This window comes from Vombatus ursinus, unplaced genomic scaffold, assembly GCF_900497805.2.
Source record: "Vombatus ursinus unplaced genomic scaffold, bare-nosed wombat genome assembly UNPS02000580.1, whole genome shotgun sequence".
In the NCBI taxonomy this organism is placed as follows: Eukaryota; Metazoa; Chordata; class Mammalia; order Diprotodontia; family Vombatidae; genus Vombatus; species Vombatus ursinus.
In genome coordinates, this window is record NW_020940358.1 from 2,270,592 (window position 1) to 2,296,494 (window position 25,903).

Consider the following 25,903-nt stretch of genomic DNA (forward strand, 5'->3'; position numbering starts at 1 on the left):
ACACACACACACACACACACACACACACACACACACACACACGCCTGCCATCTGATAGATACTTCTTGTGCAACCCCACAGACAGAAATACAATAACCAACATATAGACCTACCACACAAAAAGGATATAATCAGGCATAATACATGCAATGATGCTTCTATCTTTCTACCCTCTCTATGTGGGAAAAAAGAGAAAAGCTGAGATAGGGCTAGAGGGCTAGGGCTAGACAGTATGCGCATGTGTTCTATGTTGTTTGTGTGTATAGACTAACATGATTCTGGGCTCCCAGCCAACAAACACCTGCCCACAAGACATGGTTCTAATTCAAAATTTAAGGATCTATCTTATTAGTATTATATGGGAGAGGAAATGGAGGTAGGAGATCCCAGAGGGCTAGCACCTCCCAAAATCCTTTTTCTTTCTTCAGATGATGTTCCAGTAGGGTGAGAGGTTTATCTGAAGGAACTTGTCATATCTCTCCTCACTCATATGTCCACTTTTGGCTGGGGACCACATTGTAAGGCAGACACACTCTCACTTTGGGTGAATATCCTAATTTGGAGCCCTCGCCTTGTTTGAAGCACATAGAGCCAAACCCAGGTTGTTCAGAACTTTCTGCACTCCACCTCTCTTTCTCTCCACCTCCAAGTAATGGGTCAAAGACTAATTCAGAATGCTGGGAATTTATTTGTTGCTATGAACATCCAAACTTTATTGTTCTTTCACCATTTTAGATGAAAGCTAGTCTCCAATACCCTTTACACATCCCTTAAATAACCCTGCCTCCTCCAACAAGAATGTAACCTTCTCTGGACACCTTGTTGTCCATGGCTGTGATGTATTGATGCCTTCAGGAACTCCTGAGGCATGTAGAGTAGGACTTCATTTTCTGAATTCTCATTTCTGCTTTTAATGATTTTTTGTTTCTTCCATTGGATGTCGAGCTGCTTGCTTTCAGCTTTCATATCTCAGTGGAATTAATGTATCTGCTTTTAGTGGTCCCTTACCCACTTTCTAATTTGTTATTTCTAATATGGTTTGGGAAAGACATTAAGTGTGTTAGAACTGTATGTAAAGTAAAAGTAAATAGGCTCTCTTAGGGGAAAAATATATGCATATTGCTCCATGTACCTTGGAAGATTTGCTCAGATTCCCTTTTTGCCTCCATTCTGATTCTCAGTCAGGTTTCAGACAAGGGAGGCTGCTGAGTCGTTGAGTTCTAGATAGATTGGGGCTTCCTGTAGCCATAAAAATCCAGACAGATTTTGTGTGGCTGGGGAAAGGGGTTGTAGAGATTGAAGGAATCTGACCCCAGCATAGGGATAAATTATATCAACTCAAGTTTTAAAGCAAGGGTTTTTTTTTCTTTATTTTTTTATTTTTAGGCAATTGGGTTTAAGTGACTTGCCCAGGGTCACACAACTAGTAAGAGTCAGGTGTTTGGTCTGAGGCCGGATTTGAAATCGGGTCGTCCTGACTTCAGGGCCGGTGCTCTATCCACTGCACCACCTACCTGCCCCTAGAGCAAGGGTTCTTACCCTGGGATCTCTGAACTTGTTTTTTTGTTTGTTTTTTAAATATATATATTTTGATAATTGTATTTCAATATAACCGGTTTCCTTTGTAATCTTCTGTATTTTATTTTATGCATTTAAATGCACTGTTCTGGAAAGGATCCCATTGGCTTCACTAGGCTGCCAAAGGGAGTTTATAACACAAACATGGTTAAGAACCCTTGGTCTAGAGGTTAAAATGACACTTTACTTCTATACCAATCATGGCCAGATATTAGGATGCAGGCCTCAGAGTCCCCTATGTTTAAGGCAGAGATCTGTTTGGTCTATGGTAGTCACTGGTTAGAAGCAGGGGGCTGGGTTAGGTGATACATGAAGGCCATGATGGCTTTCCAAGCTGGCGTCTGCCCTGATTCTCCCTGGTGCTCTTACCTTCCCGAGCCCGGCCCTCCCTGCTCCACCCCCATGGTGCCTCTCTTTCAGATCACCTGTTGGCTGATGCCTTCGCTGGCCAGGACGAGTCCCCCGAGATGCAGCCTGCCTCCCAGAACAAACGCCGCCTCTCCCTCATCTCCAACGGCCGCTATGAGGGGGCTTTCTTGGAGGAGGCGGCGGGTGAGAAGGCAGCGAGTGAGGGCCCTAAACCCAGGGTATACACTATCTCTGGGGAGCCACCCTTGCTGTCTGACCCCGAGGCAGAGGGCATCGAGCTGTCAGTCATGAAGGGCCGGCATCGGGAGGAGCACCATCACAGCCAACCCCTGCAGGGCTCGGGCAGCAGCGAGAGCGTCAGCCGGCCCTGCAAAAGCTGGGCTGGCAGCCGCCAGGGCTCCAAGGAGTGTCCCGGCTGCTCCCAGCTGGCCCCGGCCCCCTCCCAGCAGTCTTTTGAGCTGGACCAGCACCAGGCCCCTGAGCCCTCAGGCCGCCGCAAGAAGCTGGAGCGGATGCACAGCATCGACCGTGTGTCTGGTGAGTTTTGACTCTATGCCCCACGCTGGCCTTCCTCCCAGCCTGGTCCCTTTGGGGTCTCATCTTGTGAACCCGGGAGGGAGGAGCTGCTGTCTCCATTCTCCCTTAGTTCATCAATATGTCATTGCAGATCCTCCCTCACGCTTACCAGCTGGCCAGTGCCTTCCTTAGGCTCCAAGCTCCCAGAGAGCGCCTAGTTGGGAGAAGGCACGATCAAAATCAGAGAACATCAGAGGTGAAAGGGACCCCAATGACCATCTGGTCCCACCCAGACCCCTGAAGGAATCCTCACTATAACATACTTGACAAATGGTCATCCATCCTCTGCTTAAAGACCTCCGAGGAGAACCCACCTCCTCTTGAGGCCGCCCATTCCACTTCTGGACAGCCCTAATTGTGACTAAGTTTTTCTTGACATTGAGTCTAAATTAGACTCCTTGTGATCGATCCTGGCTTTACCCTCTGGGACCAACTAGAATAAATATAACCCCTCCTCCATGTGGCAGCTCTTCAAACCCTTGCAGATAGGTGTCATGCCCCCGAATCTTCTTTTCTCCAGGCTGCAGACCCCAGGTCCTTTCCACCAATCTTCACATGTCAAGGACTCAAAGCTTTTCATCATCCCTGTCACTCTCCTCAGGACATTTTCCAGCTTAACAATGTCTTTCCTCAATACTTGGTCCTTAGAACTACAAGATTGCAGATGAGGTCTGCCAGGGGCAAAGTCCAGTGCAAGTATCCCCTCCCTGTTCCTGGCAGCTGCACCCTTCAGTGCAGTCCAGGATCCTATTGTGGCTTCTTCTCCATCACCCTGCTGACTCATAATGAGCTTGCAGTCAACTAAAACCCCAAGATTTTTTTCAGAACAAATTCAGGGGAGGTGGGTTTTCTTGGGGAGAGGGGGTTAATTTGTTAATTTTTTTTTAATTCAAGTACAAGGCTTTCCATTTATACCTATTGAATTCCATCTTAGTAGATTTAGCCCAATGCTTTTCTAGTCCATTGGAATCCTGTTGGATCTAGGCTCTGTCACTCAGTGCATTAGTTCTTCCTTCCAGCTTTGTGTCATCAGAAAGAAGGAGCTCTCAATCCCTGCCTTAGGGGAGCTGGAGGAGGGAGGGGGCAGGCATTTCAGGGAGCTCACTGCCTGGCAAAGGGGCAGCAGTAGAGCAGGATTGGGGAGCATGGTGTAGGGTGTAGTAGACAGGCATAAGAGGTAGTAGGTGTGGCTAGAGAGTACTTCATCTGAAAAAGAGCTGGGGGTTCTAATGGACCACAAACCTCAAGTTAAAAGTGCATCTAGCAGCCAAGAAAGCTTTGATCCTGGGTCTCATTTAGAGAGGCCTAGTGTCCAGAATGTGGAGGTGATCTTCGCACTGTATTCTGTCCTGGTCAGTCCACATCTGTCGTAGCATTGTGTACTCCTTTGGGTTGTCCCACTTTAGGAAGGGCATTTTTTAACTCAAGATCAGCCACAGCAGGGCAGTCAGGAGGGTAAAAAGACCCTGGATTCATGCCTTATGAGAATCATTTGAAGGAACTAGGCACATTTAATCAAGGGAAGAGAAGAATTGGTAGGAGGCATGAGAGCTATCTTCAAGGATTCCAATGGCTGTTCCCTATCAGAGGGATGTTTCTCCCTTCGCAGGAATTCTGATTGACTCTAGGGGGCAGAACTAGGAAGGGTGGGTGGAAGGGACAAGTTTGGACTTGATGCAAGGAAAGACTCCCTAACAAAGCAACTCAAAAGTGATGTCAGCTATCTCAGAGGTGATGGGTCCCCCATCACTCCAGATCTTCCAGAAAAGACTAACATTTCCATTTGTTGAGCATGTTGTAAGGAGAATTATTTTTAAGGTACGGATAGATTTATTTTTTCTCTTTAAACTAATATTTTTTCCAATTACATGTAAAGACAATTTTTTAACATTCATTTTTTTTCACAGCCTGGCAAAGGGGCAGCAGGAGGGCAGGGTGGGGGAGTATGGTGTAGGGAGTAGACAGGCAATTTTGAGTTCCAAATTTTCTCCCTCCCTCCTCTCACCCATCCCTAAGACAGTAAGCAATTTAATATAGGTTATATATGTGCAATCATGTAAAACATATTTCCATATTAGTCATGTTGTGACTTTGTTTATTATACAAAAGGAGAAAAACATGAAAAAAATTAAAAAAGTAAAAATAGTATGCTTTGAGCTACATTCAGACTCCATCAGTTCTTTCTCTGGATATGGATAGCATTTTCCCTCATGAGTCTTTTGGACTTGTCTTATAGTATGGATGGATTTAGATGATTACAGCAATCCCTTCCATCTCCAGAACTATGAGTATGCAACCTGGATTTAAAATCCAGCTCTTCTACTTCACCAGCTTTTGACTTGAGGCAAATTACTTCTCTCTAGGTCTATTTAAGTGAGGGGCTGAACTAGGTGATCTCTAAGGTCCATTACCAGCTCTCAATCCCAGGATGTACTTAGCCACATAGGAAGGACAGGGCATCAGGGCCCAGGGCTCCCTGGCCTGGGGCGGGGGTGGGGGAATCCTCTGGCTATATTCTTGAGACCTAGAAGTCTAATGGTGGACAGCGCAGTGGGAATGGGAGGCCAGACCAAGGTCTCTGGCCCTCAAAATATAGAAAAATACTGGAAGCCTGGCTAAAGGGCTTCTACCCATGAGACCCCACAAGAAAAAGTATCCCAGCCTTATCAAGTCAGGCTTCTTCATCAGTTGGAGGTTGTCTTGGAACCTCAGGCTTTTTAAAATCTTTCAATCGCCACTCACATACCCACCCACCCACACACACACACACACACCCACCCACACACCCACCCACACACACCAAATAGAAGCCTTTACTTGAATAAACAAATATAGCCAAGAAAAACAATTCAGTCTGTTGGCTCTGTCTAAAAATCCATCTTACTCAGGCCATCATCCTTCTACGTCCTCTTGTCGTCTCCAGATGAGGTCCCTGTCCGCACCTGGTTCCCCAAGGAGAATCTCTTCAGTTTCCAGACTGCAACAACCACTATGCAAGCGTGAGTCATCTCCGTGATGCTCTGTAATGTGTCTGTGTGTCTGTGTGGGAATGAGTCACAGGCCTAGGTTCGGTGTCTTTGTCCCTCTGTGTATATGTGTGTGTACACATGTGTGTATGTGTGTGCACATGTGTGTGCATGGATATATGCATGCATCTCTTTCTATGTTTGACTGTAATAGGGGGAGGGGGGATAGGCAACTCAGTGACAGAAGGGATAGAATATTGGGCCTGGAGTCATGAAGACCTGAGTTGGGATCTCAGACTTACAGGCTGTATGACGCTGGGCAAGTCACTTTACCTTCTGCCTCCTTCAGTTTCCTCATCAGTAAAATGAGGATTGTAACAGCACCTGCCTCCTAGAGTTGTTGGGAGGGTCAAATGAGATAACATTTGTAAAATGCCTGGCACATAGTAAGCACTATATAAATACCAGTTGTTATTATTTTTTCCTAGCTCTTAGATGTACTATCAACTTTCTTGGGTTATCTCTCCTGAACCTAGCAAACAGCTGATATAGAAAACCTCTGCCCTCAATTTCTCCTTTCACTTTGTTGTAAATCTTCTTTGATACCTGACCCCATCTTAAGGCCCTCTGGACCTTCCTGTCTACTGAGCCTGCCTGACTTCCAGGGCTCAAATGAGGCAGAGCTGTGCAGTTGTCAGCCTCACTCTGTCCTTCAGAGTCATTGGAATCCAGTGGCAAGACAAGAGTCAAGATGACTAGTGATGGCCCTGCATAATACAGTTAGATAAATTCAGAAGTAATTCAATGACTGGGCTTAAAGAATGGTTGTTGATAGCTTGTTGTTGACTTAGTACTGGAGCTTCCAGGGGAGTACCCAAGGGATGCCTACTGTGCATAGCCCTGGACACTTTTATTCAACACTTGGATAAAAGGCGTGGATGGCATGCTCAGCAAATTTGAAGATTACATAAAGATGAGAAGGATAGGGGACAAATTGGATAACAGAATCACTATAAAAAAAAAACAAAACAGGGGCAGCTAGGTGGCGCCGTGGATAGAGCACCAGCTCTGGAGTTAGGAAGACCTGAGTTCAAATCTGACCTCAGACACTTGACACTTACTAGCTGTGTGACCCTGGGCAAGTCAATTAACCCCATTGTCTAGCAAAAAAAAAAAAAAAGAAAGAAAGAAAGAAAAAAGAAAAATCACTTCAGCAGCAGTGAGTAGGATGGACTGGACTGGTGAGAGACTTTAGGCAGGGAAACAATCAAGGGGTTGTCACAACATTCCAGGCAAGTGTCACAGCTCTAAACTAAGGTGGAAGGAACCAAGAGCAGGGGTTGAATGCAAGATGCCCCTTCTGCCCTTGCCTTAGCAGCCACTTCCTTCTTTCCCTCCTTCTCCCCACATCCATACACCCTCCAAATCACCCAAGGGTGTTTCCTGGAATTTATTTACAAGGACAATTTGAAAACTGTATGATGGGGAAAGATGTGTGGGCAAACGAAATGTCCCACTCCCCACCAGGAGGATTGGGAGAGTAAGAGGGGACTGGGTAATAAATTTTTTGAGCTCGTCTTCAGACTTTTCTGAATCCACATTGGTCATCCAGATTCTCTTCAGACTGGGCCTAAGCAACTCATGGCTCCAGATGGGAATAGTCATCCTCTCCAGAGATTGGATAGAGATGTGTACCCGAGAGTTGGATTGAGCTTATTGGCCTCTTCTCACATCCGTCTTCTTTCTTGGTCCACATTCCCACTTAATGACCGACTCTCTCTCTGGCTTCTCCTCCTCCAAACAAAGGACACAAGCTTTCTTCCCTCCTACTAAGAAATCAGTCAAAGTTAACCTGAACCACAGGGCTCTCCCAAAGTTCATAGAAATCCATCCCTTTCCTCTGTGTGTGTGTGCGTTTGTGTGTGTGTTGGGGTACAGAGGATAAAGGAGAGATCAGTCTTCATGTCTTCGTATATGGATCTACCTGCCTAGCTCTCCTTTTGCATGTCTGTCTACATGTTTGTCTGATTTTGTCTGTCTGGGAGTCTATGTCTGCCAGATTGCATATTTACCTATATGCATTTGAATACATTTCTGTCTGAATGTATCTGACTTGATTCTGTCTGTATGTGTATATACAACTGCATGTCTGTGTATATCTCAGTGCTCGTGTGGCTATGTGTATTGGTGTTTATTTGACCATGTATATCTGACTGTAGGTGCCTATGTATCCTGCTTCTATGTGTGCCTCTGTGCATTTGGCCGCGTGGATCCGTGCATATCTATCTGTGTGTGTCCATGTTTGTATCTGACCACATGTTGGTCTGCATGTGTCTATTTGCAGTTTTTCTTGTGGGTTTGTCCATGTATTTCTTTGTGTGTCTGACCATGTATCTGAATGTATTTGTGTGTATAGCTGTTAAGTGTTTGTATGTCTGCTGGTTGAGGTAGGTATGTTTATCTACATACGTGTATTTGTGTACCTGTCTGTACACGTGTCTGTGTATATTATGGGCATCTGTGTATCTCTATATCTACACAGGCATTACTGCGCTGGCCCTGGTCCAGTGCTTCTTTCTGTCCTTCCCCCCTCTTCTAGAGACCTTCTTCTCTAACTGCCCGGCATCTCATCTCTGGGCCCTGAACCCCAGTCAGGTTCACAGAGCTAGGAGGGAGCTCAAGGATTGTCTAATACAAGCCTCCAGGCTTGAGCAGATGTTGCCTCTACAATCCCATGACAGGAGGCCTCTCTCTTCAAACATCTATAATGAGGAGCTTACTACCCTCTGAAACAACCCAAAAGATATTCGTTTACTGGTGGGAGTTATAAAAGCCCTCAAGCCCCTTGTTAATAGGCAACAGACGGTTTCAGAAAAACCTGTTTGTTAGTTGAATTTTTATAAATCAAATACCACCTTAAACACATTGGAGCAAATTTAGTGTGTAAAGTAACTTGCAGAGAATTCATTTGGATTCTTGTTAATCATCATCCCCTAATTTATCTTTGGTGTAACTCCACATTTTTTCCTACATGGAATTGGCCTAAATTGCTGCACACCAATCTCTCCTTGACCATCTTTTTTCCAGACCAAAGGTCGGTTCCATTTAGTCCTTCCACTTGAGTATTGACCCAATGGCCCTGGGGCCCTCTTATCCCTACATAACCATAGGGCCCAGAATGAGCTCATGTATAAAGCAGCACCCCCAGGACCTTCACCTCTAAGACCTAGTCTTACTTTTCTAAGTGCCACTGCTACTCCATGGCCAGCTGAGGGTTAGCTTATGGGCCACTGGGGTCATAAGATCCCGTACCCTTTTAAAAATGCCACCCAGGGGGCAGCTAGATGGCACAGTGGATAGAGCTCCAGCCTTGGAGTCAGGAGGACCTGAGTTCAAATCTGGCCTCAGACACTTGACACTTACTAGCTGTGTGACCCTGGGCAAGTCATTTAACCCTATAGCCTCACCAAAAAGGCAAAAAATAAATAAATTAAAATTAAAATACTGCCCAATGGCAAGGCTGTAGGGAGTGGAGGCAAAGAAGGGTTTAGCAACTTAATTTAACAAATATGTTTTAAGCCCCTACTGCACGCTAGGCACTAGGAATACAATGATAAAAATAGAAGCTCTTGCCCTTAAAAAGGACATTGTACTGGGAGAGGGAAGGGGAGTGGCCCATTACACATGCACAGACAAGCATCATACAAGAGGAGTGATGGAGGCAAATGAACTATCCAGAGGAGGGAGAGGCAGATTTCAGCCAAGGAAACCAGAGTGGCTGCATGAAAGCGCCAGAGCCGTGAAACAGAAAAGTCAGCCTGGCCACTGCTGTCCAGACTCTTCCCTGTGTATGGACCAATTCTTGACAGAAACCCGAAAATGAGCGGTTCCCATGCCCTTGTGACCCCTCCCCCTCTGCTTTCCCTAAGGGCAGAATCCTAGAGCTCGGGCACCCCAAGGAACTGGGCATCGCTCTTCTCTCCTCCATCCCTCCCACCCTTTCACAGAGCACACCCAGCCTTTGTTGGCATGTGGTGAGCCTTGCTGTTTCAAGTGAAGGGGCCTTGCCCTGGAGGAGAAACGGAGGATCAGGCTGGAGGGGGGCCACTGTTGTAACTAACCATCACTAATCATCTCTTCTCTTTCCTCTCTCCCTTCCTGCCTTCCTGCGGCTCTAGCATCTCGTAAGTAGATATGTCCCCCTCTGTGTGTCTGTAAGCGTCTCTGATGCCTCCTGGTGGTTCAGTGTGTTCCTGGGGAAACCCCTTTCAGACTCCCCCATTTGCCTTCCCGCGGCTTGGGCTGACCAGGCTGTCTTCAGTGGAGTTCAAGGGCTGGGCCCTGGGACCAGGCGTCCCTAAAGGGGAGGTGTGGTGGAAGGGACCGAGAGTTCCCCCCTCCATGGCACCATGGCCCTGCTGGGGGATGGAGAGACAGACAGCTAGACAGAGGAGGGAATGCCCCCCTCTTTCAGGCAGGCTCAGAGGCAGGAGCTGGGAGCCCCCTTTTTTCTGCTTTCCCTGAGTCCCCAGTCCCCCCCACAAGTGCTGTGCAGACACTTCCGTGCCCTTGCTCTGGCCTGCGCTGGTCCCCTCTACCTCTTGTCGTCCACTTTGCTGGGAATCTGTGCCTCCGTCTTGTGCTGTCCCACGTGCTGGGCAACCCTGGGGGTTAATGACATGCCGTGGTTTCTCAGGGTGTTCAGGGGCTACGCTGAGAGGAAGCGCCGGAAACGAGAGAATGATTCCGCAGCCGTAATCCAGAGGTAGGGCCTGGCAGCCACAGCCAGCCCATGGTGTGCACCCCTGTCCAGAGTCTTGTCTCCTGTCCGTGCTGTGGTCATGAGGGAGACAGGAAGGCCTAATGGAGTGGGGAGGACGGGGGCTGGTTACAAAGTTCCCTTTGGTTGTGCTCTGCCTTAGGACCTCCTTAATGGGATGGTTGGCCAAAAAGTCCACAACAGCACTTTACAAAGATTCAGGGTATTGGTAGGGTCATTAATACAGCCTGGGGGGGAGGGACAGAAAGCTGTGGGGGGCTAACAAGGACTAACCCTGTGACCCCAGGGAGACAATGAGACCCAGCTAACTATGCAAAGAACTGGAAGGAAAGGGCTGCCAGTGACCTCCTATCAATATTTCCATAAGGCCATCCTCCTGGAACCCAGGATCTTGGTTGGGCAGACATATTCTGTTCCCAGGCAGAACCACTTCTAAAGAGCAGCTAGTGGGAAAACAGATCCTGGGATCTCCTTAAAATTCAAGGATAAACATAACTGACCAGATTGCTGCCTTTGTGGCCCCAGATGACTAGAGAAATGAAAGCCTCTGATATGGACTTGAGCCTGGGGTAGCCAAATGGCTTGCCATCCCTTGATTATACATTCATGTACTATTGTGGTCTATAGGGTGATTTGGGGGGAACTGGGAGCCAGAGCTTCCCAAGTAGAGGTCCATAGAGGAGCAGGGAGGGATTCAAGGTCTCTGGAGAAGTAGTGCCTTAGGGACTAAGTACCCTGATAGCTGGGTCATAGAAATATGAGCTATGACCTAAGTTCTTGGTCCTGTGGCTACAGATGTAAGAAAACCTACATGGGTCTTAGAGGCAGGTCAAGAGTATGGCTGAGCTGGTTATCTGCGGACTTCTCTCCCTTAATGGGTTCCAGATGCCCTAGATGATGGATAGGGCAAGCACTCCTTAGCCTTCAAACACTTGCTTTCTCCTGACCCCACCCCTACCCTGAGGAGCACAACAGCAATGCTGACCCTTCCTTCTGAAAAGCTCTGGCCATCTCTACTGCCCAGCCTGGGGAGCAGCCCAGTTCCAGGCCAGATAATGAGCTCATAGACATGGGGCCTCCAAATACTCCATTCCCTGCTGCCTTATTTCTGGGTCCCTAGAATCCTCTCTGCTCCGTCATTTGTCAGTGCCACTTTACCTAATCCTACCCAGTTCTGCCCTTGGGAGCTCAGGACACACAAAAGTTCTCATACAGAATTAGGGAAAGGGTCAGGTGAGGGACACAGTCCCTACGGGATGTAGGAGAAGTAGAAGCCAGCTCTGTGGAGTATGTAAAACTTATCCTTGGCCTGAAAAAGAATTAGGGTCTGAATTCACAGAAGGGAAAAAGGAAGACATTGCAGGAAGCCAGGAAGAGGGAGGGGGAGTCGGGAGCTGGCTGGTTCAAGAGTCAACGGGATTACCCTGGGCATAACAACTTGGAGTGACCATCTACCTTGTGGAGAACCTGGAATTCTGGGACAAGGAGTCTGTATTGATCCTGTGAACAATATACATCCACTAAAGGTTTTAAGCGGTGAAGTGACATACAGAGGAGGCATTAGGAAGGTTATTTTGACAGTAATGTAAGAAGGAGTGGAGAAGGTAGAGATTGGAGACAATTATGGGTAAAGGTCTAGATGGCCACGTGGGAGATACTGTGATGGAAGAATCTAGAAGGCTTGGCAAATGGATGGACATGATAGAAAAGGGAGGAATCTAAGATGACACTTGGGTGGTAAGCCAGGGTGATTGGGGGAATTAGCGGTAGATTGGGGACCACCAGCAGGAATAGGAAAATCACAAGGGGCAGTTTGTTTGGGAAGAGGCCGAGTTCAATATTAAAGTATGTGTGCGGTGTCACCCATCATCCGCTCTGTGGTTCAACATGCTTTGGCTAGTGTTCCCCCATCCTATGTCATGGCTCCCCCGTCTTCCTCCCCTGGGCTCCTAGAAATGTTTGGTGGATAGATAAACAGATGGATTGGACAGGCAGACTGATGGATACATGGATGGACAAACAGATGGATGATAAATGGACAGATGGCTTCAGTCAGGCCATGGAGTTTGGGCAAACCTCAAACCCACCCACCCCTGGTCCCTGTTGTTCCAAAACCCCTATCACTGAACTTCCACCCTTATGGCCCCCTGGTTTCTGCTTCTCCTTCTGCCAGGAACTTCCGGAAGCATCTGCGAATGGTGGGCAGCCGGCGTGTGAAAGCCCAAAGTAAGGCTGGGAGAGGGGGTCACTGGGGGTGGCATTCCTAAGATGGAGGTTAGCCTCCCCGCAACAGCCCAGACAGACAACCACTGGTTGGGGGGGGAGGCCACTGCCACCTGCTGATGAAGCCTGGCTTGCCTGGGTATCCATGCTTTGCATGCTGCTTGTGGACAGACTAGCCAAGCAGTGAGTGCCACCCCCTGGCCCAGGGGCATATAGGGCTCACACTCTGAGGGCTGACCCTGGAGAAGAAGCAAAGAAGGAAAGGCCAGGGGAAAGCAAAGATTTAACTGCATAGTTCAACCCTCTGAGACCAAGCTGCTTCTAAGGCTATTAGCAATTTCTCTGATCCCACCCCGCCCTAAATCCCCAGGAACAAACACATCCCAAGATTTCAAGGCTAGCTTAATGAAATGCAGAGGTCTCAGCGGCCGAGACCATTGGAACCTAGAAATCAAGACAGTGTCCCCAGGAACTTCTAGGTTTGACTCTGGGACCTGGAGAACCCTGGCCAGGCCAAGGGAGGAAGTCAGGCACCCTGGGGGCCATGCCTTCCACCCATACACTGCCCAAAGTCAAGTGTACTGCCTACAGTCTGGCCTCAGCTCCTGCTCCTGCTAATTCCCCCCATTTTGCTTCCACTGCAGCCTTTGCTGAGCGTCGAGAGCGGAGCTTCAGCCGGTCCTGGAGCGATCCCACCCCCATCAAAACCGACTCCTTCCACGACTCCCGAGACAGTAGGTTCCAGGCGCTAGACCCCTAACAGGACAGACAGCAACCACCAGGCCAGGCCTGCCCACTTTCCCTCATTCTAAAGTACATGGGTGCAGAGAAAGGGAAAGAGACTGAAAGAGAAAAGTGTGAGGGGGAGAAAAGCAAAGACAGAGAGAGACAGAGCAAGGAAGAGAGACCGAGCAAGAAGGACAACGTGATAGAGGGAAGGGAAAAGGAGGAAAAAGAGAAAGAGGGCAAAGAGATAAGACTGAGCAGCAGAAACAAAAAACCCATCTGGAACTTCCCACCCCTGGTGTAGAACTGCTGGGACATCTCTTTCCAGTCCCTCCTTCCTTAACTGCTTGTAATCCTATCTTCTACCTCCCACCCACCCATCCTTGCCCTGGAGGAAGTCAAAAGAAGATCTTGCCCTGTGCCTTCAGGGCTGGTTCCAGGTCCCAGCTGGGGAGCCCTTAGCCTGAAAAGCAGCAGGCATTCTCAGTCTACAACATACCCACCCCCACTAAGCATCAATGGGGGGATACTTCCCCTGAGCAGGGGGATGGCCAAGCTGAGCTGGGCAGGGGCTAAGCCACTGCTGGGTTGGGTGGGGCTGCTATGCGGGGGCTGGGGCTAGGAAATTCACCATCATCTCATGCCAATGCTGCTTACCCCAGCCATTGGGGGTCTTCAGGCTGCAGGGTTGCCCAGCACTGAAAGGGGGCTAACCCAAGCAGACAGGCCTTGAAGCTATGGGCACACATCAAGCATGGGACTAGGAGATGCATTTGACACATGTCGGGTGTACAAAAAAAAAAAACCAGTGTGTTACAGTGGGGAGGGAACCTAGGAGTGGGAAGGCTAGGCTCTAGGCCCCACTCTGCCAATGACTGACTTTGTGATGTTGGGCAAATGACTTCCCCTCTGGGCCTGTCTCTCCATGCAAAAAGTTTGTCTGGATAATCTCTAAGGGCCCTTCAGACTGTAATACTCTAGAATTCTGTAGAAGGTTGCCTCTGTTTCCCCATCTGTAGAATGGAGACATACCTATCCCCTCTTAGTTGCCTCTTGGTGGGGGTGGATATGTGATAAGCTGAACGAGTGTTGGAATGCAAGCCCAAATTCAAGACGTTTGTCATTGTTTCTAACACTCCTCAAAACCTAGTTTGGGGACAGGCCTCACCCGCCACTCCCATCCTCAGTAAGGCCAGCATCTCTGAACTGGTTTGACCGTGTCCTTTTTCCCCTCAAGGCCATGACCTCCAGAACTCCTGCTGCACTCTGGATGAGGACCTTGAAGACCTGGACTGGGAGACTGAGAAAGAACAGGAGGCTGTGGCATGTGATTTTGAGGACTTCATCCCACCCAAGGTCATGGTGAGGCCCTAGATGTCCTTGCCCTCAGGCAGGTCTAGCAATTCCCTGGGACCTAGAACTAATGCCCTACTCCTCAAGGGGGATATATCATCTGGTCCAACCTCCACAGAAGAGGTGTGGTTGCCCAGTTTGTGATCTTTTCTGCCCAGTCCCCAAAGGAGCAGTGAAGGGGGTGGAGGAGTGGGGAGGTGGTGATCTGGTGATAGAGCCCTGCTTATTTCCATGGGACACACTTCTCCTTTGAGGCTCGGTCACTCCAACTATTCTTCTCTTACTCCTCAGCTCATATCTTCCAAGGTTCCCAAAGCCGAGTATATACCAACCATCATCCGCAGGGATGACCCATCCATCATCCCCATCCTCTATGTGAGTACTTACTCCCTGATCCCCACAGTATTGCTTCCTACCCATAATCCTTCAGCACTACCCCTCTGTGGTTTTATAATACAATATAAGATCTGGCATAGTCAGGCCACCTTCCCTTGCATTTCTTTTCATTGATTCCCACTGCCCCTCTGTGGAAAAAAAAAAATACTCACTGTGTTATATTTGGAAGACATGGAAAAAATTTGCTTGCTTGTATTTCTCTGATAATCATAATCTTTTATCCCTGTTTTCCATTTGGTTAAAGATAGGGGCACATATATGTGTACATTATAAGGGATGTAGCCCTGGGTCCTGAAGTTACCACACTAAGATCTTTGCCTCCTACCTCATTGCTTTCACAATTCTCTAAATGCTTTTGACCCCTCAACACTAACTTGAGGCCCTAAGCCTCCTGATACGTAAATCTATCTGACTTCCTGGGCTTGGAGACCTGGCAGCCTGTCTTTAATTAACATCCACCTTTACTGCAGCTACCATCTCTTGAATCCTATCTCCAGCACCCACCTCCATCCCTGTCCTCTCTCTCTTCAGACCACAAAATATATTTTCTAGAGTTTATTCACATGGGAAAAGATCATATATAAATTCAGACATAATCCACCAAGGGAAAGAATTTGTCAACCTGACCTGTCTAGGGATCCCTGGGGGTATCTGAAACAAGACAGACCACTCAAATTTGTCAAACTTGAAGAATCCTAACCAGGGAGATTAACCCCCCCCCCCCCCCCCCCCCAGTGATCCATGTTGGAATAAATGATCTTTTTTGAGAGAGCTTTTATATTTTAAAAAAATTGGCCACATTAGCCTCCAGATCACAGGTGCAAAGCTAGAAGGCGACCTTACAGGTCATATAGTTAAAATCCCTTCATTTTGCAGGTGAGGAAATTAAGGCACCGATAAATTAAATGATTTGTCCAAGGTCTCACAAGTCATAAATGGGAGAACTATAATTCAAATCCAGCACTCTGCCTCATTACACTGTAACCTAGAAAGGATTGCTGAGAACTTTGAAGTCCTTGGCAAAAAATTAAAAACTCTAAGGGCAAAAGCATAGGGACTTCAGAAGAAAAAGATAGATTTGGAAAGTGAACAACTAGTTAAGACGGTGTCTGAGAATGAGATTTGGATTTTAGACCGTGGCTTAAAAGCATAAGAATGATGAACTCTTGTCCAGGAATGGAGTGTACCTAAAGAGGGTTGGTAAAATGTGTATTTGCCTGAAGTCTACAAATTTGAACAATCAGTAAGTTGGCCAATAAATATTTATTAGGTGCCTACTCTGTGCCAGGCACTTTTGCTAAGCACAGAATTAGAAATGGAGGGAGAAGGAAAAAACTTCTCATATCTACTAATCCAGCTACCATAAAGAATAGCAAGTATAAGGGAGATAGAAAAATACCAGTAAAAAGAACTAACAATTCATAGGAAACAATATCCAAGAAGAAAACTGGCAACAAAACTCATAGCTTCAGACCCCCATACACAAAATGAGACAAATTCATCTTCATAGCTAATAATGAGACCTGATGGGATGAGATACATGAATGGAATTCAAATACAGTGCTCTATCCACTAACCCATAGCTCATGTGAAGTATGTGGAGGGTGAGTGGGGAGCGAGATGCATGATGGAAAGCACTCAGATAAGGATCAACAGAGGGAGAAATAGAAACAACATTGTTGTGGCAGTATACTACAGACCACCTGGAAAGAAGAAGGAAGTAGATGAATTCAGGAAACAGATCACAAATCTGCCATGGTAAAGTAACAATGGGAAACTCCAACTACCTGGACATCTGTCAAAGCTTCCTCTCATTCAGAGGGAGAAAAGCTGATAAATTTGATTTGTCATAATGATCATTTAATTTTTCAAAAGGTAAAGGAACTAATAAGGGAAACAACTGATCTGAGCCCAATTCTGACCTGTGCTTTGAAAGAAACTAGAGATGCTATGAGGGGAAAATGAGGAGGGAGGAGCACATTCCAGCCATAGGAGATCATGTGTGCAAAAATACAAAGGCTAAAAGATGGACTATCATATAGGAGGAACAGCTAGAAAACCAATTTGACTAGAAATGGAGAATCCATGGAGGGAAGGAATATGACCTAAAATTAAGAAGGTAAATGGAAGCCATATCATAGAGAGCCTTAAATGCCGAGGTAAGGATTTCTGTTTTGTTCCATAGACAATAGGGAGTCACCAAAGATTGGGGGGTGGGGGTGGGATGGGGAGGTGCACGACATGATTAGATTATTGTTTTAGGGAGATCAATTTGGCAGCTGTGTATATTTGTGCAGGATAAATTAGAAAGGAAGAAACTGGAGGGAGGGAGACCAATTAGAAGGTTATTAAAATAGTCTAAGTTAGAGGTCACAAAGGCCTGAACTAATGTGGAGGCTGTGTGATTATAAGAGAAGGATGGAAAAAAAGGCTGTAGAGGTAAGGTCAACAAAACCTAGCATTTGACCGGATTGGATATGAGGATGAAGAAAAGAGAAAAGTCAAGGATCATACCAGGTTGTGAACCTGGGTACTTTAAAGAAGGGTGTGCCAGCAACAGAAACAAGGAAAAATGGTTTTTGGGAGAGGGTTTAATTTTATACATGTTATCCGCAAAATGAAGGAGTTAGACTGGACAATCCCCGAGGTCCCTTCCAGCTCTCAGTCTCTAATCTGATGTTGAGTTCATAGGCTTATAAACTCATTCGTCTAGTGAACTGATCTCATAGTGAATCATACTACAAGTCTCATAGAATGGTCACATGGTACAGTTTCATCCTCAATGTGCAGCTAAATTACATCATTAGAGGTCATCCAGCCCAACTCCCCCTCATTTTAACAGAGACAGAAATTGAAGCTCCAAGGGATGGAATGACTTGCCCAAGGCCACGGTGGCAGAACTGGAATTTGAACTCAGGTACTCCGACTCCAAATCCATTGCTCTTCCTCATGTACCGTGGTGCCTCTTGTTTGAGTCTGAAATGCAATGGGATGTGCAGGTGGAGATGCTTACGGTTGGTTACATGGGACTAAAGTTCAGGAAAGAGCTTATTAGTGTTGCATGGCTAGACTGGGGAGTTGTCTACCTAGAGATGAAAATTAAACTCACGAGAACTAATGAGATTACCAATAGATAGAGAGAGGAGAAAGAGAAGAGAGGTCAAAATGGAGTCTAATGTAGATATACTTGGAATTTATTCACCAACTTAGATTTTTAAAAGACGCATACCGAAGATTGAAGGGCAGCTAGGTAGTGCAGTAGATAGAGCACTGGGTCTGGAGTCTTCATAAGTTCACATCTGGCCTCAGACACTGACTAGCTGTGTGGTGCTGGGCAAGTCACTTAACCCTGTTTGCTTCAGTCTCCTCAAAAGGAAATGGCAAACCACTCAAGTATCTCTGCCAAGAAAACCCCAAATGGGGTCACGAAGAGTCAGACACAACCGAAAATAACTGAACAACAACAATGAGAGATGGAAGCTAGGACATGTAGCAAAGAATAAAAAAAGTGACAGAATCCTATAAAAATAATATCTGAAGTTCTAAAGCCCAGAATGAAGCTCCTTAAAGTGTCTAATAATGCATAGTAAAGACAACAAAATTGCTTTTTAACTCAGAAGGGCACAAGAGGAATATCAATGAAGGAACAGGTCTAATGCACCAAGTGGATGACAATGGATAACAGATTTTTTTTTTTGCTTTTGCTTTATCTGCCAACAATATTAGAACTAAAAAAGGATAGAACCAAAACAGTTAATACAGAATTGAAGAGCAAGATATGTGACACGGTCAGAGAGCAACTAGTAGCCTTCAACATGTTCAAATTACATTACCTGATGGTACTGAAAGAACTGGCAGATGTGATTTCATGGAACATCATGGCAAACAGGAAAGCTTCCATGGGATTGGAAACAAGCAAATGCCAGTTTTCAAAAGAAAAGAAAGAGGATGTCCTCTACAGACTATGGAATAATGAACTTGCTATCAATTCCCAGCAATATTCTGGAATGTATTATCAAAGGGACAGTTTGGAGCATTTAGGAGGGTCAAAGAGTGATTGCTGAGCCGGTGTATCTTCATCAGGACAGGCCTTGCCAAACTAACTTCATTTCATTTCTTTTTTAACAGGGTTATTAGATTAGATCAGGAAAATGCTATATCTATATCTATATTTATAGAATACCTGGATTTCCACTAGGGCTTTTGACAAAGTATCTTATGCTCATGGATAAAATGGGAAGGTATGATGAAATATAATTAGTTGAATTTGGAACTGGTTAAATGACAAGACCCCAAAGCATAGTCATTAATGCATTGGTGTCAACAAACAGGGACAGTTAGAGATCTGTCCTTGGCCTCCTGATGTTCAACATTTTTTGTCAATACCTTGGGTGATGGTATAGATGGCCTGCTTATCAGTGCCAAAATGGATGGTTAATGCATTGGATGACAACACCAGGATCCAATGAGATTCTGACAGGCTAGAACAATGAACCAAATCTAATAAAATGAAATTTATAAGGATAAACATCAAGTCCCATACTTGGGTTTAAAACTTAAATTGCACAAATACAGGATAGTGGAAGTCCGGCTAGACAACAGTTCACATGAAAAAAGATCTCAGTTTTAGTGGACTGAAAGTTCAACATGAATCAATAGTAGATATACACCTCCCCCCCCAAAAAAAGGCTGATGCTATCCCACGCTGCATTAAGACAACCGCAAGTCCACAGTGAAGGAGATGAAACCATAGGTTTTTAGCACTCTGCGCTGAGCAGATCAGATCTGGATGATAAGAGTATATTCCAGCACTGCCTTTTGTGAAGGATTGTAGCATACCTGAGGTGGAAAATTAATGTGGTAAAGGGACTGGAGGCCATGCCATGTGAGGGTCGGTTAAAAAGCAGAGGTGCTTAATCTAGGTGCTATCGATAGATTACCAGGGGGTCTGTGAACTTTTAAAAAATATTTTGACAATTATATTTTAATATAATTAGTTTCCCTTGTAATCCTACATATTTTTTTCATATTTAAAGACATTCCTCCACCCTTTTGCACCTTAGTTGATGGTCTCTTAAAGTTGCTGTAATTGAACCACTGTGATAATGAAACTCTGAATTTACTTCCCCAGTGGGACAGCCCTGTGGTTCATTGCAGAGTCAGTGTGGGAAGACTTGTTCTGAGAATTGTTCTGAGGAGTTCATAGGTTTGTTCTGAGAAGTGTTCTGAAAAGGGGTTCACAGGCTTCACCAGACTAGGGGGTCTCTGACATGAAAAGGTTAAGAACTCCAGAGTTAAAAGAATTGAGATGCTTAGTGTACAGAAGAAAAGACTTGGGGGAAAGAGGTAGGTGATACAACAGCTGTCTTCAGTATCTGATTGGCTGTCATTAAGAAGGAGGGATTCAAATTGGTTTTTGCTTGGCCCCAGAGGATAGAGCTAGGAGTGGTGGGTGGGAGTCCTTGAAAGGCAGTTGTCATGTAAAGAAAATTAGCTAATTATAGGTTTGGGGTTCCCCTTCACAGGAAGTCTTCCCCTGGCTGCTGGAGGACTACTTAGCAAGGATGTATGGTCTAGATTAAGGAGGGGACTCTGAGGTCCCTTCTGATTCTGAGATTCTGTGGAATTCAACACAGGAGTAAATGAAAAACCACTTTTTGCTAAATAGTTGGGCCTACACCCAACTCTCTCATGACCTTTGCTCTGAGAATGACATTTTCCCTATCTTCCATCTTCCTCCCTGATCAGCATCTCAGCCACTCGGACAACTTGGATTGCTCCTGATTGCACAGTAGGTTTTTTGGTTCTCCGGCCATCTTGCCTTTCTAATCACTGACTCCCCAGCATCCCTCTCTGCCACCCAGGGACAGATAGGGAAAAACACAAGCCAATGAGTGCAACAGCAGTGATGAGATAACGAGGATGAGTAATTCAGCTTGGCTCAGTTCTCCCCCAAGTTCACAGAAGGCAAAGCATTTCCTTGGTTTCCTCATCTCTAAAATGAGGATGATAATTTTTACACTCCCTGCTTCACAGAGTTGTTGCTGACTCCACAGCACCTCAACTCAAGAGAGGCTGGCCAGGATTTCGTAGGGTTTAAATCAGGATCAGACCTCCCTTAGTCCAATGGTTTTACACTTTTGTTGATTAATGGATCCCTTTGGAGGGCTAGTGAAGCCTGTAGACCCCTTCACAGAATCATGTTGCTAGGCAGTGCAGTGGATGGAGTGTTGGGTCTGGAATCAGGAAAATCTGAGTTCAAATCCAGCCTCAGATATTTACTAGCTGTGTGACCCTGGGCAAGTCACTTAAGCTCTATCTACCTCAGTTTCCCCATCTGTAAAATGAGGATAATAATAGCCCTTACCTCTCAGGGTTGTTGTAAGGATCAAATGAGATAATAATAATTGCACAGTGTTTAGCACAGTGTAACATAGTATATAGTACAGTGCATAACACACAGTACTACATAAATGTTAGCTATTATCATTATTATTAATGTTGGGGTTTCCTTAACTTTGTAATCAAAGAAAATGCTAAATTTCAGTTAAAAGTTAGGGGAAAATAAAGATGTAATTTTTTTCCCTTTCAAGTTTATGAAGCCCCTGAAATCCATCCATGGTCCATAGCCCATAGAACCATTGCTGTGATTAGCCCCTCTCATTTTACAGATGAATGAAATATAGCCAGGTAAAAAGAAAAATCAAAATTTGAACTTGAGTCTTTGGGCCCCAAATTCAGAGCTCTTTCTTTTCCATTCTAGCATCCTACCTTATCTTCAGGATTTATATAAAGCCTACTATGTGGCAGACACTGGGCTTTACAATTTTACTACTATTATTTAATTTAATTTCATCCTTATTATCCCCATTTTATAGTTGAGAAAACGTAGGCAGACAGAGGTGGCTTGCCCAAGGTCACACAGCTAGTAAGTGTCTAAGGCCAAATTTGCACTCAAGTCTTCTTAACTCCAAGCCTGACACTCTATCCACTGTACCACCCAGCTTCCTCAACAAACTTAACAAACATTGATTAATCAATCAATAAACATTTATTAATTATGTAGTTACTCCGTGTCAGGTACTGTTCCAGCCTTTGGATATGCAAAGAATAAAGTAATCCCTACTCTCAAGGAACTACCTTCTAAGGGAGGAGACACCAAGTACATACATACACACACACACACACACACATATACATATATGTAAAGTATATGCAGAATAAATATAAATAGAATAAACATAATGTAGTTGAATACAAGGCAGTTTGGGAAGGAGAACACTTAGCAACTGGAAAATCTGGAAAGGTTTCCTGTAGAAGGCGATACTTGAGCTGAGTTTTGAAGGAAGAAAGGAATCCTATGAAGTAAAGGTGAAGAGAGAGTGCATTCCAGGCATGAAATCCTGTGAATAAAGAACAGAGAGGCCAGTTTGGCAGGATCACAATGTGCAGGAGGGAGAGCACTACCCAACGAGTCTGGAAAGATAAATTGGGGCCAGGTTGTGAAAAGCTAAACTGAGAAGTTTATATTTGATCCAAGAAGCAGTAGGGAGGCACTAAAGTTTATTGAGTAGGGGAATGACATGGTCATATCTGTGCTTAAGGAAAGACACTTCAGCAGCTGTGTGTAGAATGGATTGGAATGGAAAGAAGCCTGAGGCAGGGAGACCAATTATGAAGCTATCGCAATAATCTATTATTATTTTGTATTTTCAAATTACACGTAAAGACAATTTTTAACATTCATTTAAAAAAATTTTTTAGTTCCAAATTTCCTCCCTTCCTTCCTTCCTCCCTAAGATGGTAAGCTATTTGATATAGGTTATATGTATGTATATATATGTGTGTGCATATACATATATATACACAATCATGTAAAATATATTTCCATACTAGTCATGTTGTGAAAGAAGAAGAAACAGACCAAAAGAAAAAAAAATCAGGTGAAAATAGTATGCTTTGATCTGCATTCAAACGCAATCAGTTCTTTCTCTGGATGTGGATAGCATTTTTCATCGTGAGTTCTTTGGAATTGTCTTGAGTCAATGTATTGCTGAGAAGAGCTAAGTCATTCACAGTTGATCATTGTATAGTATTGCTGTTACTCTGTATGATGTTCTGGTTCTGCTCACTTCACTCTGCATCAGTTTACGTTAAGTCTTTGCAGGTTTTTCTGAAATACACCTGCTCATCATTTCTTATAGAACAATAGTATTCCATTAATTCATATACTACAGCTTGTTCAACCATTCCCCAATTGATGGGCATCCCCTCAACTTCCAATTCTTCTATTGCAATAATCTAAGCCAAGAATGATGAGGGCCTGAACTAAAGTGGTAGCTGTGTGAATGGAGAAGGGGGTGGGGCAGATGTGAGAGATGCTGGGAAGGTAGAAATGATGAGAGTTGGCAACTGCTTGAATCCATAGGGTGAGAGAGGGTGAGAAGTTGAAGATAAGCTCCTATTACATGAAGAACTCTCCACTAATGTCCTCTGTACCTCCCTCTGTTATGGAGGCTCCACCAATGGAAGTCAAGCCCTGGCAGGCTTTACTGAAACCAAAAGACTTCCCACACTGGCTCTGTAATGAATCCTGGGATGGCCATTTGAGGAAATAAATTCAGAGTTTCATATCAGCGTGGTTAAATTACAGCATCAACTAAGGTACACAAGGGTGATGCCTTCTGCCAGCTAGTACCATGTACACTGATGAAATCACAGATCCTTGAAATGAGGAAGGTACAGGATTTAGAGTCAGAGGACCTGAGTTTGAAGTCTGACTTCCATTTACTATCTGTGTGACCTTGGACAGGCAACTTATTTAACCTCTCTTGGTCTGATCCTCATCTGTAAAACAAGGACCAGATGGCCTCTAAGGTAAGTTCCTTACAGCTAAGAATCCATGATATGATCCAATGATTAGATGACTTCTAAGGTTCCCTCTAGTGATTTTGTGAGGAATTGAAATATAATGTGCAAGACACTGTACTGCATGCCAGGGGAGCTACAGGACTTGGATTACACAAGGTTCCTGCCCTTAATGAACTCACAGTCTAGCAAAAGGATAAGAAAAAAACGCAGACAACTAGATAGACAATATTTATTGGGATAGGATTAACTCTGCCTCTTTCCTTCCTCTCCAGGACCATGAGCATGCAACCTTTGAGGACATCCTGGGTACGACTATATTCCCCTCCCCTGCCCCAGCCAAGATGGGACCTAGAGGCTAGAACCTGTCCCTGCCCCCCAGCAAAGAGAGGACCCTAGGGTCCAATACTTGCCTCTCCTCTCAGAAGAGGTCTCAAGTGTCCAAGAGTCTGTCCCTACTCCTAAACTGCCTAGGCAGAAGGAGCCTGTGTGACCTCCCCCTGGAGGTGGGAAGGTGGGAAGTAAGGAGAGAACATGGGCCTTGGGAAGGGTGCTGGGTGAAAGTCAAGTCTGAGGATTTCTTTCCTTCCACAGAAGAGATTGAGAAGAAGTTGAATATTTACCACAAAGGGGCAAAGATCTGGAAGATGCTGATCTTCTGTCAGGTAACTACCCCACCTGGAACCCCTGCCCATCTGTGTTCCCATGTGTGAGGGATGCTATGAGTTTGTATCTAGGCGTGTCTAGGTATGTCTGTGGGAGTTGCGTTGGGGTGGGAGGTTGGTGTCCTAATCCTCGGAGGATCTGGGATATGTCTTGGGCTCTAAAATCAGTGTCATCAGTGTCCTCCATCCCTGCCCCTGCCCCCTACAGGGCGGCCCGGGTCACCTCTACCTACTCAAGAACAAAGTAGCCACATTTGCCAAAGTGGAAAAGGAAGAGGATATGATTCAGTGAGTGTGGCTCAGCCTCCCCATCTTTCTCACATCCCCCCCACAAACCCTTTCACATAAACCAGTGAGTATAACCCAGGCCCCCTCCCCACCCTGTCCCTTACCCCATCCTTTATCCCTTCTCGATTCTTGTAAACCACACTACCCTCATCCCTGTGGCTGGTGCCCAAAGGCCCTCCGCTAGCAGGTGGAGGGAGATCAGAACTCTGAGCTGGGAACCCAGGCTCCTGGATCCAGAGACAAACTTTCTTTCCCCTATGGCAGCTTCTGGAAGCGCCTGAGTCGTCTGATGAGCAAGGTGAACCCTGAACCAAACGTCATCCACATCATGGGCTGTTACATCCTGGGAAACCCCAATGGGGAGAAGGTGAGGTTTTCCCCCTCTACCTACAACCCTGATCCCTGACCCCAACCCTAGAGATAACCTTTAAACCAAGCAGTCCTGATAGGGAAAAAGTGAGGAACCCCCTACTCCCAACCTTGAAGACCTTCCCAATCCAGGAACCCCCTTGTCCACAGGGAGAACCCAAGTAAGAGATTGTCTCCTGAGTCTGGAATATAGGATGGGCTGGCAGATGTTCCTGGACCCTACAATCAAGGCAACATATTCAGGACCCTATTTTTCTCCCTTGCAGCTGTTTCAGAATCTCAAGACGCTCATGATGCCCAATAGGGTGGCTTTCGAGTCTCCTCTGGAGTTGTCAGCACAAGGTGAGGCCCCAAATGGTGCTAGCCCTAATCAAAGGGAGTTATGGGGGTGGGGATGTAGGGGACCAGGCTGACAGTTAGGTTTCCGTAAGACCAAGAGAACCCATTGGCTGATGAAGGATGAAGAGAGGGCCTTTCTCAAGGCATCTTTTCAGTACTATCTATGGTTCTTCTAACATTGTCTACTCTATTCTTTGCCCTATCTCAGCACCTCCAAAGCTCAGAGAGACCTACGGTAATAATTAGGATGGAACAACTGGGACTTTCTCCAAGACACCCACATCTAAGGGACAGATTATTTCCTGTGGCAGTCCTCCCTCGTGCCATCCCCATAACTCCCTCTGCAAGCCCCATGTTGCACCATGGGTGCAAGTGTCCCAACTGCTGGGTCACCACCTCCAGAGTCC

General features: G+C 45.7%; 1 protein-coding gene across 5 annotated transcripts in view; it reads left to right on the top strand.

The window, feature by feature from the left end:
* NSMF (NMDA receptor synaptonuclear signaling and neuronal migration factor) overlaps positions 1–25,903 on the top strand; it is a 32,943-nt gene that overhangs the window by 3,975 nt on the left and 3,065 nt on the right. The window contains exons 3-15 of one of the 5 annotated variants that reach the window (XM_027852902.1): positions 1,999–2,484; positions 5,447–5,522; positions 9,668–9,673; positions 10,186–10,254; positions 12,443–12,495; positions 13,137–13,226; positions 14,456–14,580; positions 14,863–14,946; positions 24,111–24,144; positions 24,430–24,500; positions 24,709–24,788; positions 25,053–25,155; positions 25,424–25,499. In XM_027852902.1, the coding sequence (XP_027708703.1) occupies positions 1,999–2,484; positions 5,447–5,522; positions 9,668–9,673; positions 10,186–10,254; positions 12,443–12,495; positions 13,137–13,226; positions 14,456–14,580; positions 14,863–14,946; positions 24,111–24,144; positions 24,430–24,500; positions 24,709–24,788; positions 25,053–25,155; positions 25,424–25,499 (1,353 nt within the window). The remainder of the gene's footprint in view (positions 1–1,998; positions 2,485–5,446; positions 5,523–9,667; positions 9,674–10,185; positions 10,255–12,442; positions 12,496–13,136; positions 13,227–14,455; positions 14,581–14,862; positions 14,947–24,110; positions 24,145–24,429; positions 24,501–24,708; positions 24,789–25,052; positions 25,156–25,423; positions 25,500–25,903) is intronic. The other 4 variants (XM_027852907.1, XM_027852904.1, XM_027852912.1 and 1 more) reach the window with 4 other exon arrangements.